General features: G+C 54.2%; 1 protein-coding gene across 3 annotated transcripts in view; it reads right to left on the bottom strand.

Moving 5' to 3' along the window:
* Window positions 1-25,698, bottom strand: part of MEIS3 (Meis homeobox 3) — a 32,022-nt gene extending 6,324 nt beyond the window's left edge. For 2 of the 3 annotated variants that reach the window (XM_065420756.1, XM_065420757.1), the window contains exons 1-7: window positions 25,687-25,698; window positions 22,839-23,041; window positions 14,807-14,954; window positions 14,101-14,151; window positions 13,024-13,074; window positions 8,246-8,395; window positions 3,902-4,013 (exon numbers count right to left, since the gene is read on the bottom strand). In XM_065420756.1, coding sequence (XP_065276828.1) covers window positions 3,902-4,013; window positions 8,246-8,395; window positions 13,024-13,074; window positions 14,101-14,151; window positions 14,807-14,954; window positions 22,839-23,041; window positions 25,687-25,698 — 727 coding nt within the window. Of the gene's footprint in view, window positions 1-3,901; window positions 4,014-8,245; window positions 8,396-13,023; window positions 13,075-14,100; window positions 14,152-14,806; window positions 14,955-22,838; window positions 23,042-25,686 lie in introns of those variants that run through there. The other variant, XM_065420758.1, reaches the window with a different exon arrangement.
* Between the last annotated feature and the right edge of the window lie 1,474 nt (window positions 25,699-27,172).

Raw genomic sequence — 27,172 nt, 5'->3', positions numbered from 1 at the left:
TGGGATCAGACAGCCTCGGGATGGGGACTTGAGTGACTCCAAGGCGGTGGTTGGGGAGAGCTTAGATGTGTTTAACCCCTAGGCCCAGCTCCTCAGAGGTGTGGGGCAGCTAAGCACCAGCACACCGTGAGGATGGGGCCTTAGAAGCTACAGGGGTGGGGTGGGGTGAGGCCGGAGAACGGATGGACAGACAGAAGGGTATGACGGGCGGACGACTGCAACTCCCCCTCAGTAGGTCTGCTAGCCCCCCCGCACTGCGAGCATCTTTCGGTCAACTCCCGCCTGGGGCAGGATTTGAACCCGGGACATTAAGGGCTGGTTCCCTTTGAGAAACAAACCTCCCCACGGCTGAGGTAAAATGAAATGGTCGCTGGACGGGTCTGGGTTGCTCTTAATAGTGCAAGGGGCCGGCGTGCATGGGCGGGCGGGTGGGTGTTTTACCTGGGTTGCTCTGTGTGTGTGTACCACTGCCACCTCCTGGAAGGAAGCGGAATTGCACTCCTGTGTGTCCTAGCCCCCTGCCCTGCTCCCAACTGCGGTGGGTTCTCCTTTGGCTCAGGGCGCAAGGCACAGCAGGATGTGGGTTCAACCCCCCAGGGTCTGACGGCTGCTTTCATTTCCTGCTCTCTTCTCCCCCCAGCCCCGACACGCTGCTCCCCCCCAGCAGTGCCACAGCCTCCTCCAGGCCTCGGCCCTGAGCCTACATCCTCTATAGGGCACGCAGGTCCATTGGGGGGCGCCTGCTAGCGCCGTTTGCAACCCGCTCCCCCCCCCAGGGAAACATAAATCCTCCCCCCCCCCCAGCTGCTGATCTTTCATATCCTCCGGCTAAAAGGCAGCTTAAAAGTCTTGCCTGAAGCGCCGGTAAATTATGCATCAGAGAAGGTGCTGCTGGGGCTGGGTTCTCCCTCGGCCCCCCCTCCCTACCCCCCCCTCCACAGGCAGCCAGGAAATCCCAGAGAACAAAGGGAACAGCAGGAACAAAAGGGCGGGGGGGGATTCGGGGAGGGGGGAAGAGGGGTTAAGTGGGTCTTAAGAGGTTCAGGGGGAGAAGGGGGGTGCAGGGTTGGGGCAGGGGGGTTAGGAGCAGGGAAGTGGGTGGGGAGGGGAGTGCGGATGAGCAGGGATGGGGGTGAGGAGAAGGGAGGAGCAGGGGGTTGGGAGCAGGGAGGGGGTGGGGAAGGGGAGTGGGGTGCAGGGGTGGGGGAGGGGAGCTAGGAGAAGAGGGGGCGGGGCCTTGGGAGCAGGGCGGGCCGTGGGGTGCACCAGCTCTAAACCCCAGTTTGGGACAGGAAGTGACGGCGACCCCCTTGGAGCTGCTGGGTCAATTCTGGGCCCGGCACCAGACACCTCAGGACAAGCAGAGTCAGCACCTCACTGCAGCGCAGCGCCCTCTAGTGCCGCGCTGGGGCAATGGGGCCAGCCCTGTCTGCCAGGGGAGAGCGCCCCCTGCTGCCCCCGCCCCGCTCCCTGCCCCACAGTGCCCCCTGCTGAGCCCCCGCCCCGCTCCCTGCCCCACAGCGCACCCTGGGGCCAGCCCTGCCTGCCAGGGGAGAGCGCTCCCTGCTGCCCCCCCCCCCCCGCTCCCTGCAGCGTAGCGTAGCCCCCTCCCCCCCGCACACATTGTACACCTCTATGAATGATTCACAGCCCACTTGTACGTGTTGTATGGATCCACAGAGCGTGTAGATGTGCGTATGGTACACGTGTGGCTGTTGTGAGGTTGCATGATGCGTGTGTGCATGCACAGCACACATACACACATGTTGTGTGGCTGCACGAGGCCCATTTTGTGCTGCATGGTGGGTGGGTGTGCATTATGTAGATGCACAGCGGACGTCTGGGTGTGTTGTGTGGCTGTATGGGGCATGCATGTTGCATGGAGGTGCAGTGCACGCATGTGTATGTTGTGAGGTTGCGCGGGGTGCGTGTGGATGCACAGTGCACGCGTGTGTATGTTGTGAGGTTGCGCGGGGTGCGTGTGGGTGCACAGTGCACGCGTGTGTATGTTGTGAGGCTGAGCGGGGTGCGTGTGGGTGCACAGTGCACGCGTGTGTATGTTGTGAAGTTGTGTGGGTGCGTGTGGGTGCACAGTGCATGCGTGTGTATGTTGTGAGGCTGCACGGGGTGCGTGAGGGCGCACAGTGCACGCATGTGTATGTTGTGAGGTTGCGCGGGGTGCGTGTGGGTGCACAGTGCACGCGTGTGTATGTTGTGAAGTTGTGTGGGTGTGTGTGGGTGCACAGTGCATGCGTGTGTATGTTGTGAGGCTGCACGGGTGCGTGTGGGCGCACAGTGCACGCGTGTGTATGTTGTGAGGCTGCGCGGGGGGGTGGGCGCACAGTGCACGCGTGTGTATGTTGTGAGGTTGTGCGGGGGGGGCGCACAGTGCACGCGTGTGTATGTTGTGAGGTTGCGCGGGGTGTGTGTGGGCGCACAGTGCATGTGTGTGTATGTTGTGAGGTTGTGCGGGGGGGGGGGCGCACAGTGCACGCGTGTGTATGTTGTGAGGTTGTGCGGGGTGCATGTGGGCGCACAGTGCACGCGTGTGTATGTTGTGAGGCTGCGTGGGGTGCGTGTGGGCGCACAGTGCACGCGTGTGTATGTTGTGAGGTTGCGCGGGGTGCGTGTGGGTGCTCCAGCTCCCCCCACTGTTCCTCCATCCCCCCCACTGCCTCTCTATCCCCCTCCCCCCCGTTGCCCTCCCTCTCCGAGTTCAGCTCAATGCCACCCCACAGTCTCCCCATGGGGCTGCGGTGCGCAGGGAGGAAGGTGACCTCGGTGACCCTGGAGCCAAAGGCAGCCACGGCCCCTTCCTCTGCCCGCTCTGCTCCGCTCCCCGGGTTCGTTCGCGGGGTAATCACCCTGCGCGCCCAGAGCCGGCGCGTTGCCTGGCCGTGATGGCCGGCTCTTGGAAACACCGTACCGGAGGTTCCTACCCACGGGAATAAAGAGCCGCCCTGCTCCACCCCAGAGGCAGTTGCATTGCAGGGTTGAACGGGCCACGCAAGGCAGGAAGGGGTTAACAGGCTACCAAAGGGCCAATCGGCCCAAACAGAGACACTGGCAGGGAAGGTTTCAAAGGAAAAGCCCGTGGCCGGCAGGAGGGAAGGAAGATGGAGCTGGGGCAGGCAGTTCTGGCCCAGTGGCGCTCCTGGAGGACGAGGGAGCTTCCTGACGTGTTTTGGACTTGGGGTGCCCCGGAACGGGCCGGGGTCGAGACCTCACTGCAGGGCTGGTCGGCGTCAGAGGCTGGCTGGAGCTGGGGAAGAGCAGCTGGGAAACTGAGGCTGAGTGGCTGCTACGCTGCCCCCCACCGCAAGGGGGCACTCAGGCAGGCCCTCGTGCGGCACGCGCGTATCACACAGTCGCACCGACGCAATGCACCAGCACAGGACTGCGACTGGCTGCTGGGGAGACGCCCTCCTGGGGTTTGGGCTCGGCCCAGCGCGGCTGGGACTGTGTGGGACCCGGGGGGCTGCTGATCAGTGACACTTGCTGGGGCCAAATTTCCCCCCCCAATCAAATTCCAGCTACATAGATTCTGTTCTGCCGCCCCCCAGCCCCTGTCATTTCGCAGGGAGTTGGGATCCTCCGTCACTTCCTGTCTCAAACTATTCTGCACCACTGTGGCTGTTAATCAGCCGGCCCGCTGCATCCCAGAGGTGGCTGCATTGCAGGGCTGGGAGAGGGATCGCTGAATAAACAGCGGCCCTGCGCTACCCCAGAGGCGGTTGCATCACAGGACTGGGTGGCACCTGCCAAGTCCTTCTCAGGCCGTAAAGAGGCTTTTCTCCCAGCCAGAAGATTTCTCTCTCCCGGCCCCAGTCCGGGCTTTGCCCCACAGGCTGGGATGGTGCGGGGGTGGGGGTCGGGGGGTGGGGGGGGTGTCCCACCTTACCTGGCTCGCTGGAGTTGTCCCCGCTCTGCGAGGCGATGCCCCCGCTGGAGGGGCCCGGTGTGCCCGAGTGCGTGGAGCCCGTCTCGTCGTGGTCTCGGATCCAGGAGTTATTCTAAACACGGAGAGGGCAGCGCGGGGAGGGTTAGCTGGGTCTGGGTCTGGAGCGCCGGGTGGTGGAGCCGGAGCCAGCCCCAGTGCGACCCCACTGGCGCTCCTGCTAAGCGCCATCTCAGCCCAGTGCCTGGCCCGTGCTGCCTGGGGCCAGGCCTGGCGTGGCAGGGGTCCCCGAGCCGGGTTGGCCAGGGGTCCGGCCCACGCCCAGCGACATGGAGGGGCCACGGATCTCGGCCGAGGGGGTCTGGGCAACCCACCGGCACAACCCACAATCTGGGTTGTGAGGTCTGTGCAGCGCCCGGCACGGTGGGGGCCCCGGATCTGGGTCGGGGGAGGCCCCAGTCTCAGTTGGGGCCTCTAGTTGCTACCACATTATCAGCACTAAAAGACCCTCTAACAAGACCAGAGCCATGGGGGGCGGTCCCCATGCAGCACCCTGGGGGCTGGCCAGCCTCAACCCACAGCAATGGGGCCGGGGGGAGGGGGATTTGCACACCTAGGCTCGTTGTGACCCCCCAGCCACAGGGCAGAGTTTAAGGGGCCCCGGCTTTGCCCCCAGGAGGAACAATACAGCTCCGGTTACATCCCGCCCCCTCCCCGCACATGCCCCACCTCGTTAACCCCGGCTAGCTGATCCCAGGCCCCTCGGCGGGAGCCCGGGGGTGAGAAGGGTTAAGGAGGGACGGGCTGCAGGGGGGAACCCGACACGTGCCCCCCACAGGAGCAGGGGAGGGAGGGGAGCAAAGGTCCCTGGTTAAAGGCCCAGGAGACCGAGGCTGCAGCGCTGACTGTAACCCAACCGCCGGGGCCACGCGGAGCGACATTCCTGCTGCTCCGACCAGCGCCGGCCTCCTTTAAACTGGAGTCACTCCAGAGTGACTCCACTCCCCCTAACAGAGCTGGGGAGAGAACCCCGGAGTCCTGTCTCCCAACCCCCCCCCCCCCCGTTCTAACCACTAGGCCCCACTCCCCTCCCAGAGCTGGGGAGAGAACCCAGGAGTCCTGGCTCCCAGCCACCCTGCTCTAACCACTAGACCCCACTCCCCTCCCAGAGCCGGGGATAGAACCCAGGAGTCCTGGCTCCCAGCTCCCCCTGCTCTAACCACTAGACCCCAGTCCCCTCCCAGAGCCGGGGAGAGAACCCAGGAATCCTGGCTCCCAGCCTCCCCTGCTCTAACCACTAGCCCCCACTCCCTTCCCAGAGCTAGGGAGAGAACCCAGGAGTCCTGGCTCCCAGCCCCCCCTGCTCTAACCACTAGGCCCCACTCCCCTCCCAGAGCTAGGATAGAACCCAGGAGTCCTGGCTCCCAGCTCCCCCTGCTCTGACCACTAGGCCCCACTCCCCTCCCAGAGCTAGGATAGAACCCAGGAGTCCTAGCTCCCAGCCCCCCCTGCTCTAACCACTAGACACCACTCTCTTCCCCCCACCCCAAACAGCTGCCTGCTCCCGCATTTACCGCCCTCCCATCCTACCTGTATTCCCGCTCCCTCTGCCCCTTTAAGAGGGTGCTACTGCCCGATGGAGCGCAGCGCACGGGGCTGGCTCCGCGGGGGGGAGTTGGGGTCTCACTTTACCACAAACGCCAACAACTTGGTTCATTGCTCTGGGGGGGTCTCGGGGCTTTAAACAGCTGTTTTGCAGGCCCAAGAGCAGGGCTGGGTATTCTCCTGTCTCTAGCCTTCCTCTGCCATCCACAAGGCTGCAAATATTCCCTCGGGGAAGAGAGGAGCTTTGCAATGTGTGTGTTTGCGGGGTGTGTGTGTGTTGTGTTGTCTCTACCGACAGCGAGTCTGTTTGCAGCGTGTGTGTATATGTGCAAAGATCAGACGTGTGTTGGCCGCGGGTGCACCCACACAGATCATGCGTGTTTGTGGCATGCCTCTGTACGTGCAAAGCTTATGCCTGTGTTTGCAGCATGTACCGGTGTACATGCAAAGATCACGTATGTTGGCAGCGTGTGCCCAGGCACAGCCACAGGCGTGATCTTTGCACGGCGCACACGGAGACACAAAGATCATGCGTGTGTTGGCGGCGGCTGTGTCCCTGTGCGTGCACAGCTTGTTGGGTGTGTCTGTCTCTGAAGGCGTGTGTGGGTGGGGGTGTATTAGGAGAGGTGACCCCTGCCCTAGGAGGGGTCCCACTAACAGGCCGGACCCCCCTGTGTCTGTCATTGTCCGAACCCCAAGGACAGGTGGGTCAATATGGGGGTGGAGCGGGGGGGGGGGGGGCTGCTTCCCCTCCGGCTGCTCCCAAGTCCTGGTCTGGAATCGGGGATGGACTGGGGGGGTGGGGGTCTACGCAGGGCCTTGATGCTGAAGCTGACCCCAAATCAACCCCCCAGGGGGATAGGTGGGGCGGGGGGGGGCCCCCCCGGCGCCATCTAATTATAACAACAAAGTCCCGGCTGGGGATTAGCTCCCTCCACCCGTAGCGAGTAGCTCGGGGGCGTATTAAAAATGCAGAGGAGATGCTATAGGCAAATGACTGTGCCGGCTGCATTAGCAAGCGGGGGGCAGACGAGGGGGGCAGCGGGCGGGTGGGGCGGCCCAGACACTCCCTCGTCACCAGCCGGCGCAAACGCCGGACTCTTTCCAAAGCACGGCTCCGTCATTCCTATTTCCAAAGCAGGAGGGGTGCAGGGGAGTCTGGCGTCCTTTGGAGGTGGGGACCCTCCCCCCCCGATCCACCCCGCGCACCCTTCCCCGCACTGAGCCCCGGCTTCTGCCCGCGGCCCCTGTCACCAAAGCAAGTCCCCCAGGTAGCAAGGTGGGAGGAGGCCACGTGGGGTGATCGCTTTGGGGGTGAGCCGGGCCCCTGGGAACGCAAAGGGGCTGGTCAGGACCAGGTTGGTGAGAACAGATGCTGGGCTGGATTCTCACATGCAACCCTGCAGCTGCTCCTCCCTCCCAACCCGCAGCCCCCCGGCCCTGGGCTCCCCCCGCATCCTGCTGCTGCCCCTCACCTCCTGCTATTCCAGTCTCTGAATGCCCAACAAATACCAGTTAGCTCCTGTGCTGTGCTTTTTATCCCTAGATCTCAAAGATGGGGAAACTGAGGCACGAGGCTGGGGGGAAAAAGACTTGCCACAGGTCACCCAGCAGGCCAGAGCGACGAATCAAACCCAGGTCTCCCGAGCACCAGCTCAGCGTTCTGTCCATGGGGCCGCGCTGCCTCGGGGCTGCCCTAGCACCTGCTCTCCCCCCATGGGCCCCGGGGAGCAGAAAACAGCCACTGGAGGCTGTCCCCCCACCCCCTCCTGGGCCCCTTCGTGCTGCCAAAAGGGCAAGAGGGTGCTGTGTGTGTGTGTGTGTGTGTGTGTGAGAGGGAGTGGGGGGAGGCGCTAGCTGTCTGCAATCCTCCATGGGTGTCGCATGCATGTGGAGGGAGGGAGCGTGCCTAGCCCTGGCTGTTAACACACATGCCGACATGTAACGTGCTAGCCCTGGGGGCTCCCCGTGTGTGTCTGGGGGTGCACGGTGGACATGGCTGCGCATTCGTAGCTGAGGGGCGCGCGTCAGTCCGTGTCGAGAACTGCTGCACACGCCTGCGGGTGCGTGACCGGCGCGGCACGTCCGTTCCTGCGTGTCTGTGCACACGCCCGCATCAGCGCCGGGAAGGAAAGACCCCATTTCTCTTCCCTCTGAGCCAGCCAGTCCCCCCCTAACCTGGATCAGAGCCTCCTGGAGGGGAAAAGGCCTCGTATCCCACTGGATGGACGGCCGCACCCCCAGAGCGCTGGGAGAGACAATCGCATCCTGTGTTTTGGGATGCACGTGCCCCGGGACGCAGCCGCATCTCCAAGTGCCTGGCCGGGGCGTGGGGACACGCGCGGATTGGCCGGAGCGGCGCCGAGCTCCCGCAGTCCCCACCCCCGAGAAGGCCAGCTGGGCCCACTGCCGCCAGCCAGAGAAATGTCCCCGCCGCTCGGGGTGGGCTGAGCTGGGGCCAGCCGGGGAGCCGCGTGCGAGACCTCAGAGCCGGGTTCTGGGGTCGCATGTCTGGTGTTAGCAACATGGTCTCGTGCGTACTGCGCTGGTCTGGTTATGTTCCCAGCTCTGCGGTGAAACCGTGGGCAACTTCCCCATTCTGTGCCTCAGTTTCTCCTCCCACCCCTTGTCTCTGGAGCCTGGGAGCTCTTTGGAGCAAGGCCCGTCTCTCACAGTGTATCCGCGCGGCACAACGAGGGAGCCCCCCGATCCCTTGTCTAAAGCAGGCGTCCGGTCTCCCACCTGGTCGGAGAGGCTGGCGCAGGACCCCGTGAAGTCCTCCAGGTCGGATTTGGAACCCCCATCCCGGTCGTCGATTACCAGGTCGATGGGCATCTTCCCCTTCAGGCAAGTGATGTAGCGGTGGCAGAAATTGTCGCACAGGTCGTGTACCTGCTCCCCGAAAAGGAGAACCGTTAGGAGGCGTGAGCCCAGGCGGCTGGGTCAGAACCCCGTTGGGCTCGGTGCTTTCCAGCCGCTCCCAACCAGGCCTGCCCATCTGGCCCGGCGTCCCGTCTCCCCAGCCCTGAGCTGAGAGGAACCACCCGAGAGCCTGACTCTTTGGTGCTTTAGCCCAGTTGGCTGTGTTGGCCCTCGCGAAAAAGATCCAGACAAGGGGCCGGCCAGCCGGGATCAGAACTCAGGGGCCACCTCCGGCGTCGGACAGCGACAGACGCCACCAGATCCTTCAGAGAAAGGGGGAGAACCCCACAGCAGCAAACGGGGGGTAAGATCCCCCCCCCCGTGTTAGCTCTGCTCCTGAGCCCTCATCCTCAGAGATCAGCTAGACCTCTGAAGTAGGAGAGGGTGGGGTTTTTTGGTGTTTGTTAGGTGTTAGGTGCTCGGCCCTGTCCGGTATTTGTCAGGAGCCCCCGGCATGCTAGGGGCTGTACAAACACTGAGCCGAAAAGACAGGCGGTGGAGACGGACAGACGTTGGGCAGGGCCGGGCAGGTACGATGGGGGGGGGGAGGGCTGTGCATGCGTGATGGGTGGGGGGTGTCTCTGCAGAGCCGGGCACAATGGGAACCCCACCTCGGTTGGGGGGGGGGGGTCGTCTAGGCGTTACCATAATACACCTCCTAGTGAGAAGACCGGAGCCCTGTCTGCCCTAGGCCAGGACCCCTCCCAGTGTATTTGCTGCGGGCGCTGTGGGTCCCTCCTCTGCCTTTCCTCTCTCCGGGCCTTCGGCTCTGAAAAGCCCCAGCTCCTGGCTTCCTCTTTCTTCCCTGCCCCTGGCAGAGGCACTTCGCCGCCGCCCCCCCAACCCCCTTTTATCAGCTCCCAGCAGGCACCCGCTGTGGTGCTCAAAGGGTTAATTACCCCATTAACAAGGGGATTATCGAGTTAAAAACCGTGAGGGCGATTGTGGCTGTAATGAGCTCATTACCCTGGCCTGCCGCTTGGCCGGGGCCCTGGGACCCCCCCATCCCTCCCCCTTTGCGATTGCATCATGCCTGGAATTTACCAGACACGCCGCCCCAGGGAGGGGAACGGGCCAGATCCGCCCCCTCCGCGCCAGGCAGGGATCTGGCCCACGGACCCCCATGGAGCCCCGACTGGTCGGCACGCGCTGGAGATCTCTCACCAGCCAGGTTTTCTTTCCAACCTGCACAACTGCTGGACCGACAAGCCAGCGGGGCCTGATTCTGCTCTTGCTCATTCCTCCTTCAATGGCGTGACTCCCGCTTACACCAGGGAATGACTGGGGAGAATCCGGCCTACCGATTTAAACCCCACCTCCCGCCCCACGGTGAACCGATCTCTCTACAGCTGGCTGGGCTAAGCTAGCCGCGCACAGCTGACTCCCGTTTACACCAGGGAAAGGGGCGGAGGGGCTGGCTCGCTAACCTCTCAATGTGAGACGTCCATAGGGCCCGATTCTGATCTCACTCCCTGTGTAAATCGGCCCAGAGCCGGGCGCCGATTTGGAATTCGGCCCTTGGAATAACTCCACTGACTTGCGGGATTCCAAGTCCCGATTTATTCCAGTTTAACTAAGATCAGAATCTGACCCTCTAGCCGATTATTACCACCCTACGTTAAATTGATTTCAAACCGTTTCAATGGCGTGCGTATTAGTGGTCGGAACTGGTGCAATTAGATGTTGACGGGGCAAGATTTCTAATTCAGACCGGTCCTTAAACTGCTGGAGAAGAGAACAGACAAATTCTGCCGTGATGCCAGCAGAATTCAGCTGTCATCCACCCACCTGGGACGGTCTCCTCCCACAACACTCCTCCTCTCTGAAGCATAGTTTATCCCGGGGCAAAATCTGAGTGCAGACTAGGCCTTAGACATCCTAGTGTTTCACTTGCATGAGACATGCTGCCCAAATGCAAAGTTTATCCCGATCTCCACGGGTGAGAGCGTCAAGAAATTTCCCCCGGCTTCTCTGTAAATCCAAACCAGCCGTTCGTAGGGGCATCATTTGCTTATCCCCTGGATGGGTCACTTTGAAAGCGTTTGGTCTAACAAGCATCGTCTGTATTTTGTTCAGACGCCAACGCCAATCCTCTGGCCTTGATTTTAAAGGAGCTACTTTGATTTACGCTGGGGAAGGGCTGCCCGTGGTGGGGTTTTTTTTGTTTTTTTTTTTAAATAAAAAGATAAACCTCCACATGTTTCTTTAACAGCACGGGGCTGCGGCAGAGGCCTGTACTACCCTGGTTTCGTTACTTTAACCATGACACGTGCTACACGGGGCTTTGGCTACCGGAGACTGAAGTATTGTCAGAACTAGCTGCAGCTACCGTGAATTAACAGAGTCTGTTTTACAAAGCAGCCTTACCGAGGTAGGGCGGCTCAGTGGTTGGGGCCCTCGCCTGGGTCTCGGGAGACCTGGGTTTAGTCCCCGTCTCTCTGACAGCTTCCCTGTGTGATCTTGGGGAAAATCACTTCCAAGGTATTTAGGTGCCTAATTCCCATTAACATCTAGGTGCCTAAACACCTTGGAGGATCTAACCTGTACGTTTCTCTGTGCCTCAGTTCCACCTCTGTGATAACAGCACCACTCTATCTCGCCAGGGAGGGTAAATACATTGAAGATTGGGACGTGCCCAGAGGCTATGGTGATGGGCACCATAGACAGATTGATTGCTTTACAAAAAATTGGAGCGATTCCATGTGGCTTGGAATCAGGTCCTTTACCATCATGTCTACTGGAACTCTGCCACTGAATGTACTAATTAGCTACCACTATGGATCCGGTCCACTGAGGGGTATTGACGTCAAAGGCCTACCTAGGTGCTTAAAGATAAGCGAGGCCCTTAAGCCCGTGCATACTGCCAAGCAGGTGTTTAATTCTAGCCTTATTCTGCAAAGCATAAATCCAAGTTCAAGGGGATCTGGACTGGGTCTGTCCTGTTTAAGTCCCCAGCCCTACAAACACACATGCGTGGGAGTCACTTTATTCACCAGAGCAGTATGTCTATTGTAAATCAGTAATTATTATTCGGAGTACCGGAGCGTCTAGCAGCTACAGCTCTCCCAATAATCAATTGGGGGGGGGGGGGCTTGCTGGCAATTCAAAATTTAAAAAAAATTGTTTTGTGTTGACCTGAAAACAAAATTTCTTGGAACTTTTAGCGAATCTAAAAGCTTAAAAAAAAAACAACCCCAAACCAATTTGTTTTGATTTTAGACATTTTAAAACTAAAACTAAATCAAAGGAAAGGAAAATTCCAACAGAAATGTTGTTCCAACCCAAACAATCAAAACTCGCATCCAAAAATGTCAAATTGAAGCACTGATTTGGGGGGTTTTTTTTAAGAATTTTTCTTTTTTTCCAACCTCAACAACTCTCAGAAATTGCCCGGCCTTCGCGAAATGTTCCAAGTCTGCTTCTTTTGGAGAACAAACTTTCAGCTGCAAACGTTTGCTCCGTTCTAGCTAGGCTCCCCAGTCGGGGATCAGGGCTGCGTTGTGCCGGGCTGCGGGCGCTGTACGTTTTTATGACTATTAGGCGTGTTACGGGAGCCCTGGGGAGCACCGCGGCCCCGCCCCCACCCTGCATCAGAACCCCATTGTACCAGGAGCTGTACAAATGCAGAACAAAACGAGAGTCCCTTTCAGACTGACAGACCCAGTCAATTTGGGTCGAATGCGGGGAATAGTTTTATCAGGGGAAAAATAAAATTTGGAAAAAGCTGAAACGGTTTGTTTAAGATTTGGCCAAAACATTGAATTGATACCCTTTGTTTTAACACACGTCCATTTATTTTCTCCTCTCTCTCAGGCCTGGCCTCTACTCTGAACCTGCCCCCTTCCCCCCGTCTTGCCAGATGAAAAATTAAACCTTCGCGGGCCGTTGTACCAGTGAACCAGGATAATAATCCCAAAGCCGAAATTCAGCCCCACGTGGGTTTAAAACCGTTTTATTTGGCCACTTATCAGCTGCACGTGGGGCTTAGTGACGGGCCATCCAGCTTTCACCACGGCAAGCAGCACGGCTTGGGTTGAAAACATCAATTAGAAGGGGTTTGGCTTTGGCGGGACTTTCTCCTTGCTCGGATGATTTGGTTGGAGGTTCATTTCTGCTGTCGTCGCATGAAACCTCAGATCCATCATCAAAGCAGCTGCAAACGGGCAAAAAAAGTTGCACCGTATTTAACTAAATGTTACTTGTGATGTTTGCAATGGCACCAATTGGAGGAGGGGGGAAAAAAGAAAACCATACGGCCAGAGTATAGATTGGTTACAGCTCTGCCGGAGTCACTGGGGCCAGCTCCCCCACTGGTGTAAAATTGTGTGGCTCTATTGAAGTCTATGGGCCCAATTCCCCCCTGGTGTAAACTGGCAGAACTCCCTTAAAATCAAGGGGCCCAATCTCTAGCTGGTGCAAACCACCACTGCTCTATTTGAAACCAGTGGCGCTGGGCCCGTTTGGATCAGCTGAGGGTCTGGCCTATAAAAGTTCCTTTTAGACGGTTTCCTTTTGCTTTTTAATAACAAACGGTTACAAATAATGAACCCCCAACCCTGCGCTGGTGAGGGGGAAGGGAGGAAAACGTGTCGATTTACCTTTTCTAATTCCAAGAGATGGAATCGTAGCACCTGGATGGACTGAATCATCTGGAACGAGAACACAAAGGGAAATCCGTTTGAGGCGGCTTTATCTGCATCTCTGATAAGGGGCCGGAGCGGCGGAAAGGGGCCAGCGCATAAACCAAACTCATGGAGCTGCGGCCCCAGGTTTATTTCATTCGCTGGCTGGATTATACCCACATAGTCACTTGGATGGAGCCTTTACTTTTCCACATGTCTCTCCCCGGCCCTCCACGTGAAACTTAACACGTCTGGTTCTCCGCGGCTCGGGGCACAGCACACGCCTGTGTGATGTGAGTGAGACTCATTTGGCTCCTGTGCAAGCGTCCAAAGCGACAGAGAACGAGGCCTAATCAATCCGTTCCTCGGGAGAGTCTGAAAAGCCTTTCTAAGGGCCGATTCCATTGGTGTGACGCCAGTGGGCCAGACCCTGCGCCGCCGTTACTCTGCATCGCTTCAAAGAGCCGAGGTGGTGACTAAGGCCTGGCTTTTGAAAGGCCGCAGCGCCTCCGTCGCATTTCCAAGACGGATTTAGCAGCCTCCATCCCCTTTGAAAACGACCTGGCCGTTGCAACGCAGAGCGCGGCAACGCCAACGCCCCTTTAAAAATCTGGGCCTTCATTCTTAGATTTAGGAAATGAATGAATTCCCCCGCATGCAACATCTTTAGCCCTGATCCTGCTAAGACTTCACGCATGTGCTTAACTTTGGGTGCACTGAATAAGTCCCAGTACAAGTCCTTATTGAGGAAAGCACTTAAACTCAGCTTGGAGTACATGCTTCCGTCTCTCGGGTCCATGCTCAAAGGCCCAGGCCAAACAGGAATGCAAGCTTGCATGGAGGCTGAGCGGAATCGGCTCACTCCCGGGGCATACCTTTGCAGAACTGGAGCCACATTTAAATGAAGACGAGTAGCTGCCAATGGGGAAAACGAAAGAAAAACAACCCAAAGCCAATCGGACCAGCAGAAAAACCATTTAACAAAAAAAAAAAGAAAAGATTATTTGCATTGTACACGGAATTATAGATTTTTTTTTTTTTAAAGTTTCTTACCAAATTATCCAGCTCAGGATTGGAAGAAAATAAAGGTTTTTCTGTCCTAATCTAGAAAGAGAAAGACATGGGCAATCCAGCACAAATAAAACACAGAGAGGCAAAAGGTTAGCATGATTAAAAAAAATCTGGTTTTCTCATTTCCCCAGAACATAAAAAGGGAGCGAGAGAAAGAAATCTCTCTTTCCCCAGAGCTTCCGTGACATCCCCACATGCGTATATTTCACTCTCGGCTCTGCCCTGTCTATGTATTTTAAAATATTCCCACCCCTGCTGCGGCCCAGCCCCTCCTATGCAAGATCAGATTTCACCCCATCTCCTTTTTAAAAGTCCTTCCAAGCAAGCGTTGCTCTCTCTCTCTCTCTCTATATATATATATATATAATTTTTAAGCACGACGCAGCCTCATGTACACTCTCGGCCTGGCCGGGGCATGTCTATAAACGCAGGATCAACACAAGGTTGTTTTGTTTTGTTTTGTTTTGTTTTTTTGGCAATGATTAAGATAACAGCTGGGCCTGATTTGCCGAGTCTGATTCAGCGCTGGGTCTTCCAAGTAGTTCCCCGAATCGAGCCAATCAATCAGTCGATTTTACCCGGGGAGAACGCTAGAACGAGTCGGGCCCCAGCATTGGCACGGCTTCCCCTGCGTTCCTCCGGCCTTAGGTGTCTCCTGCTTTGCCCCCCGCTGGCTCCAGACACTGACCTGTTTGGCGAAGACGGCTATGTCCTCGTTGAAGGAATCGGAGGAGCAGACGTCCCCACCGGGGTAAGAGCCCGAGGTATCCCTGGGGGAGCAGGTCGCCAGCTCACACTTCTCAAAGACCAGGGCCAGCAAGGGGAACAAGGGATGCCTGCAGCAAAGAGGCCAGGATAGAGCTGGACAACACACAGGGTGCAAGGCACACGCATTATGCAACCCAGACACCCCGCCGATCAGCGCCGGAACAAGGTTAGAGAGGGCCCTGGGGCAAGAATACATTAGCCCGTGTCGCCCCACCAGCTGCATCCGCCCCGCTCACGGAGGGAGAGGTCCCAAAATCTGCCCCTCCCCCCAAAATCTGCTGCTCTATAGGTAGAGCGGCCTCTGCTGGCTGGGGCCCCATAACGTCCCGGGTCCTGACACAACTATCCACTTGCACCATTACAGCTCGGCCACAGCAACGGATCGCACACACGTGCACAAACGCCCCGCGATCCGTGCAGACGCACGCACGACGCGGCGCACGCCCCGCATCTATGCCATGCAAATGTCTACCCAGCCCATGTGTAACACACACACACACACACACACACACACACACACAGATAGTGTGCAATACGCATACACCACCTGCACCCCTCTGCACAAATGTAAACACACACCCGCACACGTAGTCATTCATGCTCACGGATCCAGTTTGTGTGGTGCATAAACAAAACTATACACACACCCATGTTATAAAGCACCTACGCCCGGTTGCATGCAGTGTCATTTGTAGCCGTGTCTGTCTCAGGATATTAGAGAGACAAGCTGGGGGAGGTAATATCTTTTATCGGACCAACTTCTGTTGGAGAGAGGGACGAGCTTTGCAGCTTACACAGAGCTCTTCCTCGGGTCTGGGAAAGGTATTCAGAGCTCCCGCCCACCCCTTGTTGTCCTAGGACCGCAGAGGTGTCAATGGGCCACGCTCTACCTTGAGCGCCAACTACTTCCACTAACCAATCTGGTCCACCTGGCTGTGACGCTCGGAGGACCTTTCCCAGCCCCGAAGAGAGCTCGTGTCTCTCATCCACAGAATTTGGTTCAATAAAAGATATTCGCTCCCCGGCCTTGTCTCTCTAACCCACCCAATGTGTAATATCCGCAGTGACCATTGCCGAGCATCACGTACAAGCTTCCGGCGTGCACAAGGTAGGACACACGCTGGGTAATAAAAGCCGCTGTCGCACAGAAGCATGCACAATGTGCAACACACGTGCTATACACTGTCTACACACAAGTGTAGACACACCTACAATGTATCACGGAGACGGAGTAGAATCTACACGAGCCAACTGCTGTTCACATGCCCATGGGGTGCAATAGATTATCTCCGCAACATATTGTGCAGAAGTGAGCAAACAAAGGCTATACATACTAACAGTGTATGTGACTGTTACACAAGTGCACCCACTCAAAGGAGAGTTATACACCAGGGGGTCTCAAACTGGGGCTCGGGACCCCTCAGGGGGTGGTGAGGTCATTACATGGGGGGCTGCAAGCTGTCAACCTCCAGCCCAAACCCCACTTCGCCTCCAGCATTTATAATGGTGTTAAATATATAAAAAAGTGTTTTTAATTTATAAGGGGGGTCGCACTCAGAGGCTTGCCATGTGAAAGGGGTCGCCAGTAAAAAAGTTTGAGACCCACTGCTATACACAGACTGGAACGGCATTAGTGTATATACACACACAGAGCAAATATGCAAACAGAGGACCACAACCCATGGGTGTAGACAGATATAGACAGATACAGGGCATATAATTAGGCTGGGCAAAATTAGATTTGTATTTTTTAATAATTTCGAGGTTTATTTTTAAGCATTTCCCCCCATTTTTATTTATTTTAAATTGTCACCGTTGTGGGAACTGGGGGGGGGGGGGGGGAGAGAGAGGGGCGTCCGGCAATCACTATTTGATGGCAGTCGACACTGAGATTCACAAAGCTTTATAATCGTGAAAACGCAAACCGTCCATCCCGTGTCAAAATAGCCAAAGTAAAGACACTCTAGGCAGTTCGCAAGCTGCATTTTTACTTTGCTTAGCTGTAAATTTCAGTTTTTAATCAATGGAAATATTTTGGTGGTGCACACGGTCCGATCAACATTTTCTGATGAAATATCTAAGCCTTCCAAGCCTACATAAAGCACACATAGTGCATATATAGTACGTGAATATTGTATATAGTACATGTAGCCCTGGTGTAGGAATTGTATGTACATAATACACAGAGTAACGTTACTGGTGGCTACAGACACAGTGCGCATAATACACCAGACAGCATTATTACTGTGTGTGTATATGCACATATATTACACACAGGCACAAGGGAGAGCATGATTAGCGTGTATACACTCAGCGTATATAAGATACACACACATTAGCGGAGCTGGGGGAAGAACGGATTTTTCTCAGTTCCTGGGCAGCATTTAAGAGTGTGTTCGGGAGGGAATCATTTAGAGCGAAAGGTTTTGTTGAAATCAAATTGAAATGTTGTTCTGACCATTTTAAAACAGTTTGGGGAATTTAAAAAGAAAATTGAAGGAAATTTTGAAAGAAAAAGTCGTTGGAAACCGCAAAATACAAAACATTTTGGTCTGGAAAATGTCAAACGCACAAGGGGGACCGTTATGAGGGTGTATACACACGGCTAGGGGATGACCTCGTGCATGTGCCCACACACAGAGTGTGTATAATACATACGGGATGACATTTAAAGTGTGTACAGACTCACACACTCTTTGCACACTACACATGCATAGACAGAATTTTAACCTGCGTGCATCATACGGACACGCACATCCCTTAGCCGTGCGATATGCCTGGTGCTACAGGACAAAGGCACCCGGGATTCTTTCCTTGATGTGCCATCGCCCATTAGTGTAGCTAGACGGTGGTACCTTTCTGGACCAGACCCAGCACCACTTCAGATAGAGGGGAGGATTGGGCTGGCAACGTTCACTGCTGGCTGGCCTTGCTTGGGACCATTCTCTTAAGGGAAGCAAGGTCCAGCCCTAGGGGGAGAAGGGGGCTCAGAGGAGGCGGAGGGAAGGGGTGGTTTGCTCTCTCCATTACGCTGGGTTCGCACAGCACCAGTTTCTATTGGTCCCTGGGCAACCACCACAATACGCCTGATACATTAATAATCAACAGGGAGCAGGAGACTGGGAGTATGAACCGGAGGGTTAGGGGAAGGGGGAAAGCACAGAAAGAAGGAAAGAAAATTAGAGGAGAAAGGGAAGGAGAAAAAGAGAAGACAGAGAAATGTGGGGCGGGGGAGGGAATATACCAAGTACATAAAACGTACATACTATACACATACTCCCGCTCTATAATATGGATGCACTTTGCATAGTACAGGAAGGTTCGTAATTCACAGGTATGCATATCAACATACCTCTTCTATCTATACACACCCTGATACCGAGTGCCTCCACATTGTACAGTACAGAAAGGCTGAGAACATGTTCACGGTGTATATGTCTACATAGAAAATACTGTGTACGGCGTGTGCAAATATCATATGTAAATACCTTATGTGCCTGGGAATATTTCTGTTCAGTATCTAATGTGTATAGCAATATTACACACAGCTGTGTGGATAGTGGTTTGTGCGTATAGATGCACTGCAGACTATAAAACTGATGCATAAGCGTCACATAAGATACAAACATTGGGTGTGAGGATATCAGCATTGTACACTACAGTGTGTTTAAACACACAAACACATATATTGACATCCAATGACATATGCTCACAAAGCTGACATACAAACAGACTGATGGTGAGAATATCTTTTATAATATGTTTGTGTGTGTTGGCATTATACCCTGCTGTGCGTTTCTACACACACACATACACACCCGCACAGCAGCATATAACATCAACCCACAAAACACATGCTAAAAGAACTACTCACGCTCAGGTCTATACAATGCAACACCTATTCCCACAGTGGGTAGTATTAATATGCATGGAAGATACCAATTCAGATTTGACTCCTCCGTTGAATATGGTTCCAGATACACTACACAAACTGCGGCCCTATGGTACGCGCTGCGTGTGTGCGGACATGTACACTCACTGACAGCGGCCCAGATTTATGCAGCCACGGCCAGATCCTCAGGTGGTGTAAACTGACCAGTGGCCATTAACTTCCCTGCAGCTACCCCATCTGAGGACCGGAGGACCATGCCACGAAGTTTCGTTTATGTTTAGATTTAAAACCACCACACAACACAGCCACCATCCATATGTTGAAATGTGCAGTAAAGACATGCATACAAAGGCAGTGTCCTGTACACTGTGTGTACACATGTACACACACATGTATACACACACACACACAAGTCCGTATATACAGACACAGTGTACTACTGATGTGCGTACACACACGCAGAGTGCATAGATTGTTTACACACTAGAGACAACGGCTACTTATGCAGGCAGTTACACGAGTGCAGCAGGAGTGTAAGGAGGGCGTAAAAACGCTACCATTGGGCAAGTCTTTGCACTCACTTTACACTCACACAAACAAACACACAAGGCAGCGGGGAACAGGGATTTGGGCCTAGAGAATGTCTGCCTGTCCAAACATACAGATACATTGTGCAACACTAATATACGTGTGTGTGTGTGTGTGTGTGTGTGTGTGTGTGTGACATCTTGCTCACTGTGTGTATAAATATATATATACACACTCAGAGCATGACATACATACACCCACTGTGTAAATATATATATAGACATAGATACAAAACTATTCTATATGTATATATACACAGTGTACCACTATATGTATATATACACAGTGTACCACATTGTTACACACGTCACAATGTTACTGCACACACACACACACACACACACAGAATGACCGACAAATGAACAGCTATCCATGTATGCACATACACACGTACTATACCCAGTGTGTAGCTAAAGATACATATTGGTAGTGTGTATATCACAGCAGATTAAGGGCAGATTTTTAAAGGTATTTAGGTGCCATATTGACACCGCACGTATAGCTAGAGATACACCCATACACTCTGTGTGTGTGTGTGTGTGTGTGTGTATGTCAACATTACACACTTTGTAGCTGTATATATAGATCAGTGGTTCTCAAACTTTTTTGTACTGGTGACCCCTTTCATGTAGCAAGCCTCTGAGTGCCACCCCCCTTATAAATTAAAAACACTTTTTAATATATTTAACACCATTATAAATGCTGGAGGCAAAGCGGGGTTTGGGGTGGAGGCTAACAGCTCACGACCCCCCCATGTAATAACCTTGTGACCCCCTGAGGGGTCCTGACCCCCAGTTTGAGACCCCCTGATCTAGAATATACCCAAAATGTTGTCTACCCAGACACACCATGCCGGCAGTTTAATGCTTTCCACGCGTGTAGCCCCCTGTTGGGCCCAGGATATTAGCAAGACAGGGCGGGGCGGGAATCGCTTTTGTTGGACCAACTTCTGTTGCAAGCTTTCTGGCTTACCCAGCGCTCATGCAATATCACAGCTAAGGCCCCGAGTGTGTAATATATCGATTATATCGCACTGTGGATACAAATGTTCCATAGACACACAGGGTGCAGCCCTGATCACGCTTTGTGGACACGTGCATATGCCACATATACACACTGATCAGGGCCGGTCTAGGGCAGTGGCTCTCAACCTTTCCAAACAACTGTCCCCATTTCAGGAGGCGGATTTGTCTCGCGTCCCCCCCATGTTTCACCTCACTTCAAAACGACTTGCTTAAAAAATCAGACAGAAGACTACAAAAGTGTGACCACCACACGATTCCTGACAAAGGGCCGACTGTCTCATTGTGACCATACAATTATCAAATACAGCAATTAGAATATCAATCTTGTACTGACATTTCAGTGTCCAGTACAGGCCAGTCACTGTATGAAATTTTAGTGTGTCCTGACCTGGCCAGTGCTTTGAGAACCACTGGGCTAGGGTTACTTGGTCCAGTCTCAGCGCGGGGCCCTACATTTCTGTGATCGTTTCTATCTCCCCACTCACACACATATATATTATACACACCCACACACATCCAGATATATCCACATAGGCCCTAGCAGTCTCTCTCTCTCTCTCCCGCTCCATCTAGACACACACTGTGCATTCCCAGCCCGCTGCACAAGTTCACACAGCATATGCTATGTAAATATTTGCAGCCAACATAAGCCATGTTATCTCCTAAGTGTGTCTCTCCCCCCTGGAACTTGAGAGCTGGCGTGTCAGCCCAGCAGCCGAGACAAGAGTCTCCACAGAACCCACGAGTAAAAACAACAAATAGTTGCAAATTGAAAGCAGCCTCCACTCTGGCAAAGGGGGCGCACGCGTGGGGGGGAGGGAGGGGGACTAGGGGCATTTTGGGGGAGGAAAATAGTTTTGCTTCCCTGCTCCTAGAAATGTTTACATGGAGTCAGAAGAGCCGGGATTCGAAGAAAGAGGCTGGCAAACTTTAACGCCCCTCGTAGCACCCGGTCCCTATTCCTCCAATAGTGACTGCAAAAATCTTTGGGGGTAGGGAGGAAAGGGGTCCCGGCTGGGGTCTGGTCTTTGTAGTTTTCGGCTCCTTCTGTCCTCCGTATTGGCTGCTAACCTTATTCAGAAGGGAGCCATTTCTCTCTCTTTCCCTCCTGGGCTCTTGCCGTCTATGTCTCTGTTTGTTTTCTATCTTTCCCTCTTTCTCTCCTTTCTCTTTCCTGTCTTTCTTCTCCTTTCCTCTTTCTCCTCTGTTTTCTCTCTTCCTTTCCCTCTTTTTCTCCACCTTTCCCTTGTCTCCCTACAAACGCTGGGCCCATGTCTGACACCTCAGCATTTTTCACTTCTTTCCTCCTTTCCAAGGGACAGTTATTCCCCGGGGGTGGGTTTAGGTTTCAGGAGTATTTCATGTCCCCTCCTTCCCTTCCCGGGGTCCTTCCCTGGCTTGCATGTCTGGCCTCACCTTCAGAAAAGCTCTGGACTTTCTCTTTCCAAGAAATCAAGCGGCGCCTCTTCCGATGCAGACTTTTCTCCTGCCCGGAAAGGGACCCCCCTTTTCCAGCACTGACCCCCCACTTCTAGGTCCTGAGCGCAAAATGCTTCGGGCTAAGGGAAATAACTGGGATGGCGAAGCACGCAGCCCACACTGCAGAGCCATAAGGGACCAGGACACCAAAGTGCTCACACCAAGCCGAGAAAAACTTCCTCTGCCTGGGCCTTCAAAATCACCCCCGCTCCAGGGTCCCCCAGCCACTTTTCTCCCCTCCGCTTGGGTCCAAACTTCGCTCCTTTTGTACTGGATTCATCCACAAGCCCCGCTCGGGCACTTTTTCGCTGGGGAGCCTGATCTGAAAATGACAACCCGGCCTTTCCCTCTCCAAGTGCCCTTTGTTTTGTCTGGGGTGGGTAAATCTCTCTCTCTCCTGGAAACTACTAGGATGACAGGCGGAGAGAGATTCCCACCTGGAATTATGGTTAGAAACAAACAAATCCCCCAGAAACTGGATTGAGAGAAAACAGGCAGAAAATGGCTAGACAGACAGACAGACAGCCCCGGTCCTGCTAGAAATTAGACCGACCGACGTTCAGAAATCTCCACCGCAAATTACCCCCCCACCCCGACACACACACACACACACTTGAAATAAAAGGGGAGAGACACAGATGGTCCCACCAGCAGTGAAACTGACCAGAGCCTCCTAGAAATCAAATGGATCCAGGGATCCCCCGGTAATTAGACGGATCCAGCCCTACATGAAGAGACGGACCCTCCAAAAAAACTAGCGGGCTCGACAGGCAGACAACGCCTAGCTCCAACTAAAACAACCCGGAGGCTTTACACCCCCACCCCACACCCACACAGACAGACGCAGAACTTGTTTCTCCCAGCCAGCGATTTTCAGCAGCGCCTGGGCCAATTCTAGGGAGACCCCCGCGCCCCCCAAGTCTCTGGGAGTCCCCGTCCCCCTGCCCAGCCCAGCCCCGGTTCCTTACCCATAGATCTCATCCTTCTCCCTCTTCAAGGCGTCCGTATTCCCCAGCCCCGGGGGCATGCCTGCCCGGTGGGTCACCCCGGCCGATCCATACGGCGAGCTCTGGCTCAGCGAGTGATGCTGCAAACTCCGAGCCGTGTGAGGGTCCCCGAACCCAGGCAAAGCGACTCCATCCATGGCAGGGTAATGCACCAGGTCATCGTACTGCAAGGCAGGTGGAAAACAAGGGGCGGGTGGGTGTCAGGGAGACAGCCCGCCGCTCCCAAACACAGCCGCCGCAGCGGCCCCCGGGTCGGGAATGCACACAGAGGAAGTGGGGGAGGGTTTTTTTTGCACCAAAAACATCCCTAGGCAAGCTCAGATCCGGGGAGCCGGAGAAGTAATTTTTGCACAGGCATAATCAGAACCGGAGGAGTTACTTTGCAACGGCCCTCCCCATGACAAGCCCCCCCCTGAAGAAAACCAAGGCATCTGTCTGTTCGTTTGTTTTGTAAAGAAGCTATTGACAAGGGGTTGATCTGATCTATATTGGGAGGGCGAGAAGTGGAGAAATATAACCCCTTAATCACAACATTGTGAATTGCATTGATTTGATTTCCAGCCAAGTTTTTGCTTAAAAAAAAAATCAATACCACTCTTTACCGACCCCTTTTGTCATTTAAACATTCTCTCTTTTTTTTGTAATTAGTTCCTGCTCAGCAACATTTTGTTAATTTAACTCCAGCAACAACAGCGGCTTTCAGGATCAGCCGCTGCAAAATGTGTTACTTTCACGCCATCAAACGGTGTGGTCAATTTCACCCGAGCACTGTTGTTCCTTTCACCCTAGCTGGGAAGTTTCCCCCTCCAACATCAGGATCTTTTCCCACCTTCTCGCCTTTAAAAAAAGTTTCTAACGTTGAGGCGATAAATCTTGTTATTTTCTTGCAAACTTCGCCTTTAAAACATTATTTGTCTCGCTTTTTTAAACTGGAGTTTGGGGGTTATTTTAAAAAAAGAAGTGACACAGATATTTTCAACATATTTTCCAGGAGGAAATTTGACATTTAAAATAGGAATGAGATTCTTGCTTTAAAATCTTTCCTCTTTGGTTCATTGTAAATAAACTTTTAAATCCTCACTTTGCCCGTCCCTTAGATGTTGGTTTCTAACTAGAAATAGAAAGAAAATCCCAATCTCTTTTTTTTTTAAATGAACTCTGTGAACTGAGGTATAATTTATTAAACACGCTTTCCACTTTTTACCTTAACCAGACCTTTTAAAGGGAAAAAAAGGGACTGTGAAATTATTCCAACATGACAGCTATTCTTATTTAAATCTTGCCAACTTTCCTCCTCAAGCCTTTTCAACCAATTCAAGCAAGCCATTTTTATTCTCCATTAGCCGTTTGGAGGTTGTTTGACTTTGGAATGAGTTGAGAAAATATATATATGTAATCAAAGGCTTCGATTTTTATGAGCAAGAGGGAAATCTGTTTTAAACACGTTTTAACTTTTTTTTAAAAATCTAAATAGAATTTCTGTAAACTCGGGAGAGTCGATTGGAGTTTTATTTGCCCATTTTTAAAAAGTTGTTTATATCTGTTTTCGCTTCCAGAGCACACACTGGAGTTCTCACATAATAATGCTGCTCATCAATTTAATGTGCCTCGTTTTATTTTAAATTGTCTTCCCAGAGTTTCATGGCATTTTCAAAGCACACTGATCTTTCCCAGTCTTATTCCCCCCACCCCCCGCTTCTTTTTAATGACAAACTTTTCTCTTTCGCATGGAAACTTAACTTCCAGGATGTAGAGAATACGGATGGATGATGGCTTGCATTTTTTTTTCAAGTCTTTATGAAGTTACTAGTTTTTTTTAACGTTGGCATTAACTTTTCCCCCCTGCTTTTAGCCGGATAGTGTTAGTTTGTATTTTAACAGCTGTGCGGATATTTTAGGGTCGCGAATAAGGATAGAGAGGCTGGGCTGTTTGTGTCTAAAAGTATGTATGCGTCAGATCCCGAGAAAGCTCCCAGCAAAATAGAAATGTGATTTCAAAATAGGAGGAAAATCTTTCAGGAAACGCTTGCTAAATTTCTAACAACTGGGCAGATTAAAGCCACATTAACTCCTGGCTCTGAGCAACCAGAGCTCCTTCCACTCACTCCAAGGAGAGGATTAGAGTCGAAAAGAAGTTGTTAAAACTTCAGAAACGAAGCACAAAGTGCCCCCAATTAAATGTAAACCCATTAAAGCCCCTAAATGAGCAATCTAGGCTCTCCCTGCCATGCCGAGAGGGGAGAAAGTCGAAAATACAACCAGGCAGGAGCCTGCTTCGTTTACACGGTGCAAACTCACAACCAATCTATCGATTCTGTAGACACACACATTCGTCGCCCATCTCCCCCCGGCTAGGGCAGAGAGGAGGCTGCTAAGCAAACAGTTGTGGAAGAAAACGGAGCAAGGCTAAGAGACAACACAAAAGAGGCTTCCGAGATCCTCTTTCTTTTTTTAAGAAAAAGTTGAGTGTAAACATCTCCCCCCGCCCCCGGAAAACCCCCACCATCTGGCACTGGCAACGCAAACAGGGCACCAGCCGAAGAGAGATCTCCACGCAAAGCAAAGCGCCTAGGAACAGACGGGAACTGTGCACACAGACAGAAACACTGGCCCCAGCAGCCCAATAAGCACACAAACTAGGCTCTCTTTTTTTTTTTTTGGAAGGGGGGGGTAGCCATTCAGAGCAACGCCCCCCCTTTCAAATCCCAGATCCACTTCCCAAAGCCCTTCGGTAGACAGGACCCTCCAGTGCCAGGCGGAGATGGGCCAGCCAGCTCCCAGGGAATAACTCAGTGGCCCGCAGACCTACCCTTTGTGCCATCGGATGCTTGATGTTTGAGTCCAAGTCGGGGTCTTTTTTCCCTCTCGCTCTCCTTAGGAAGTGGGCTGTGTATGGGGGGCGAGGATCCGAGATCTCCCCCCCCCACCCCCCCGAGCTCTGGGTCCAAACTGCTGCAAACAATTCAATGCTCGGGGTGGGGGGTGGGGGTCTCCTCCTCCCTGCCTCAGTTAACCCTGATTCAAGGCTGGCCAGAAAGCGAATGCAAGGAGGCAAAGCATTGGTGGAGGGGGGGGGGGTGTCCTGGAGAAAGCTGGGGGGGGGGGGGGGGTTTGCAGTCGATTTTTTCTCTCTCTCTCTTTCTCCCCAGTAGTCCTGGCTGCCTCAGCTGTCCATCAAGTATTCAGAGCTGTCAAAGGCAGAATGACTGATGGTCCTTTAAAAAAAAAAAAAAAACCCACCCCGGCGCTGGGCTGAGGAAGGGGGGAATGGGGAGGGGGAAGGGGGGGGATGGAGCAAACACCCCCCTCCCAAAGCACTCTGCTGCTCGCCTTCCCCTTCCGAAAGCAGGGCGAGCCCCCCCTCCCTCCCCAGTCCTCTGCCCAGAGGAGATTTCTTGCCTTCCAATGGCGGGGGCCCCCCTGGGGGAAAAGCTGGAAGTGGGGTGGGGTGGGGGGGACAGATCCCTACAGCCCCCACCCCCTTCAAGAGATATGGGGCCCCCCCACCTCCAAAAAGCTGCAGAGCAGAGGAGAGGGGGGGCCGGGGAGGGGGGCCGGGCTGGGCTCGGTGGCAGGTTCCCGGCTCGCTCGGCTTCCTCCCCGGGCGGCGGGGGCCGGTCCCGGGGCCGGGGCTCGCCGAGGAGGAGGAGGAGGAGGAGGAGGAAGAAAGATGCTCTGTCTGCCCAGCCCCGGGAGCTGTGAGCACATCCGGAAGTGGAAGGGGCTTTTTCTTTAACCCCTGCCTGGCTCTCTGGCTCGGAGGCGGATCCCCCCCCGCCCAGCTCCTCTTCCTCCTCCTCCTCTTCCTCCCCACACGCTGATCTCTGGCTCCCCGCCTGCTGCTGCCCCGGCCGGGCCCCGATCCAGCCCCACCCCGGCTCCCACGGGTGTCTGTCCCCTCCCCCCACATATCCCCTCAGCCCATCTCCGGCTCCCACGAGTGTCTGTCTGTCCCCTCCCTCCCCCCCCCCATATCCCCTCACCCCATCTCCGGCTCCCACGGGTGTCTGTCTGTCCCCTCTCTGCCCCCCCATATCCCCTCACCCCATATCCTCTCACCCCATCTCCGGCTCCCACGGGTGTCTGTCTGTCCCCTCTCTCCCCCCCATATCCCCTCACTCCATCTCCGTCTCCACTGGTGTCTGTCTGTCTGTCCCCATATCCCTCCCCATCTCTGGCTCCCACGAGTGTGTCTGTCTGTCCACATATCCCCCCTCCCACCAGCTCCCACGGGTGTCTGTCTGTCCGTCCCCATATCCCCACCCCCCACCTCCGTCTCCCACGGGTGTCTGTCT

The sequence above is a fragment of the Emys orbicularis genome, chromosome 21 (assembly GCF_028017835.1).
Source record: "Emys orbicularis isolate rEmyOrb1 chromosome 21, rEmyOrb1.hap1, whole genome shotgun sequence".
NCBI classification, from domain to species: domain Eukaryota; kingdom Metazoa; phylum Chordata; order Testudines; family Emydidae; genus Emys; species Emys orbicularis.
This window is presented reverse-complemented; position numbering and strand designations above follow the sequence as displayed.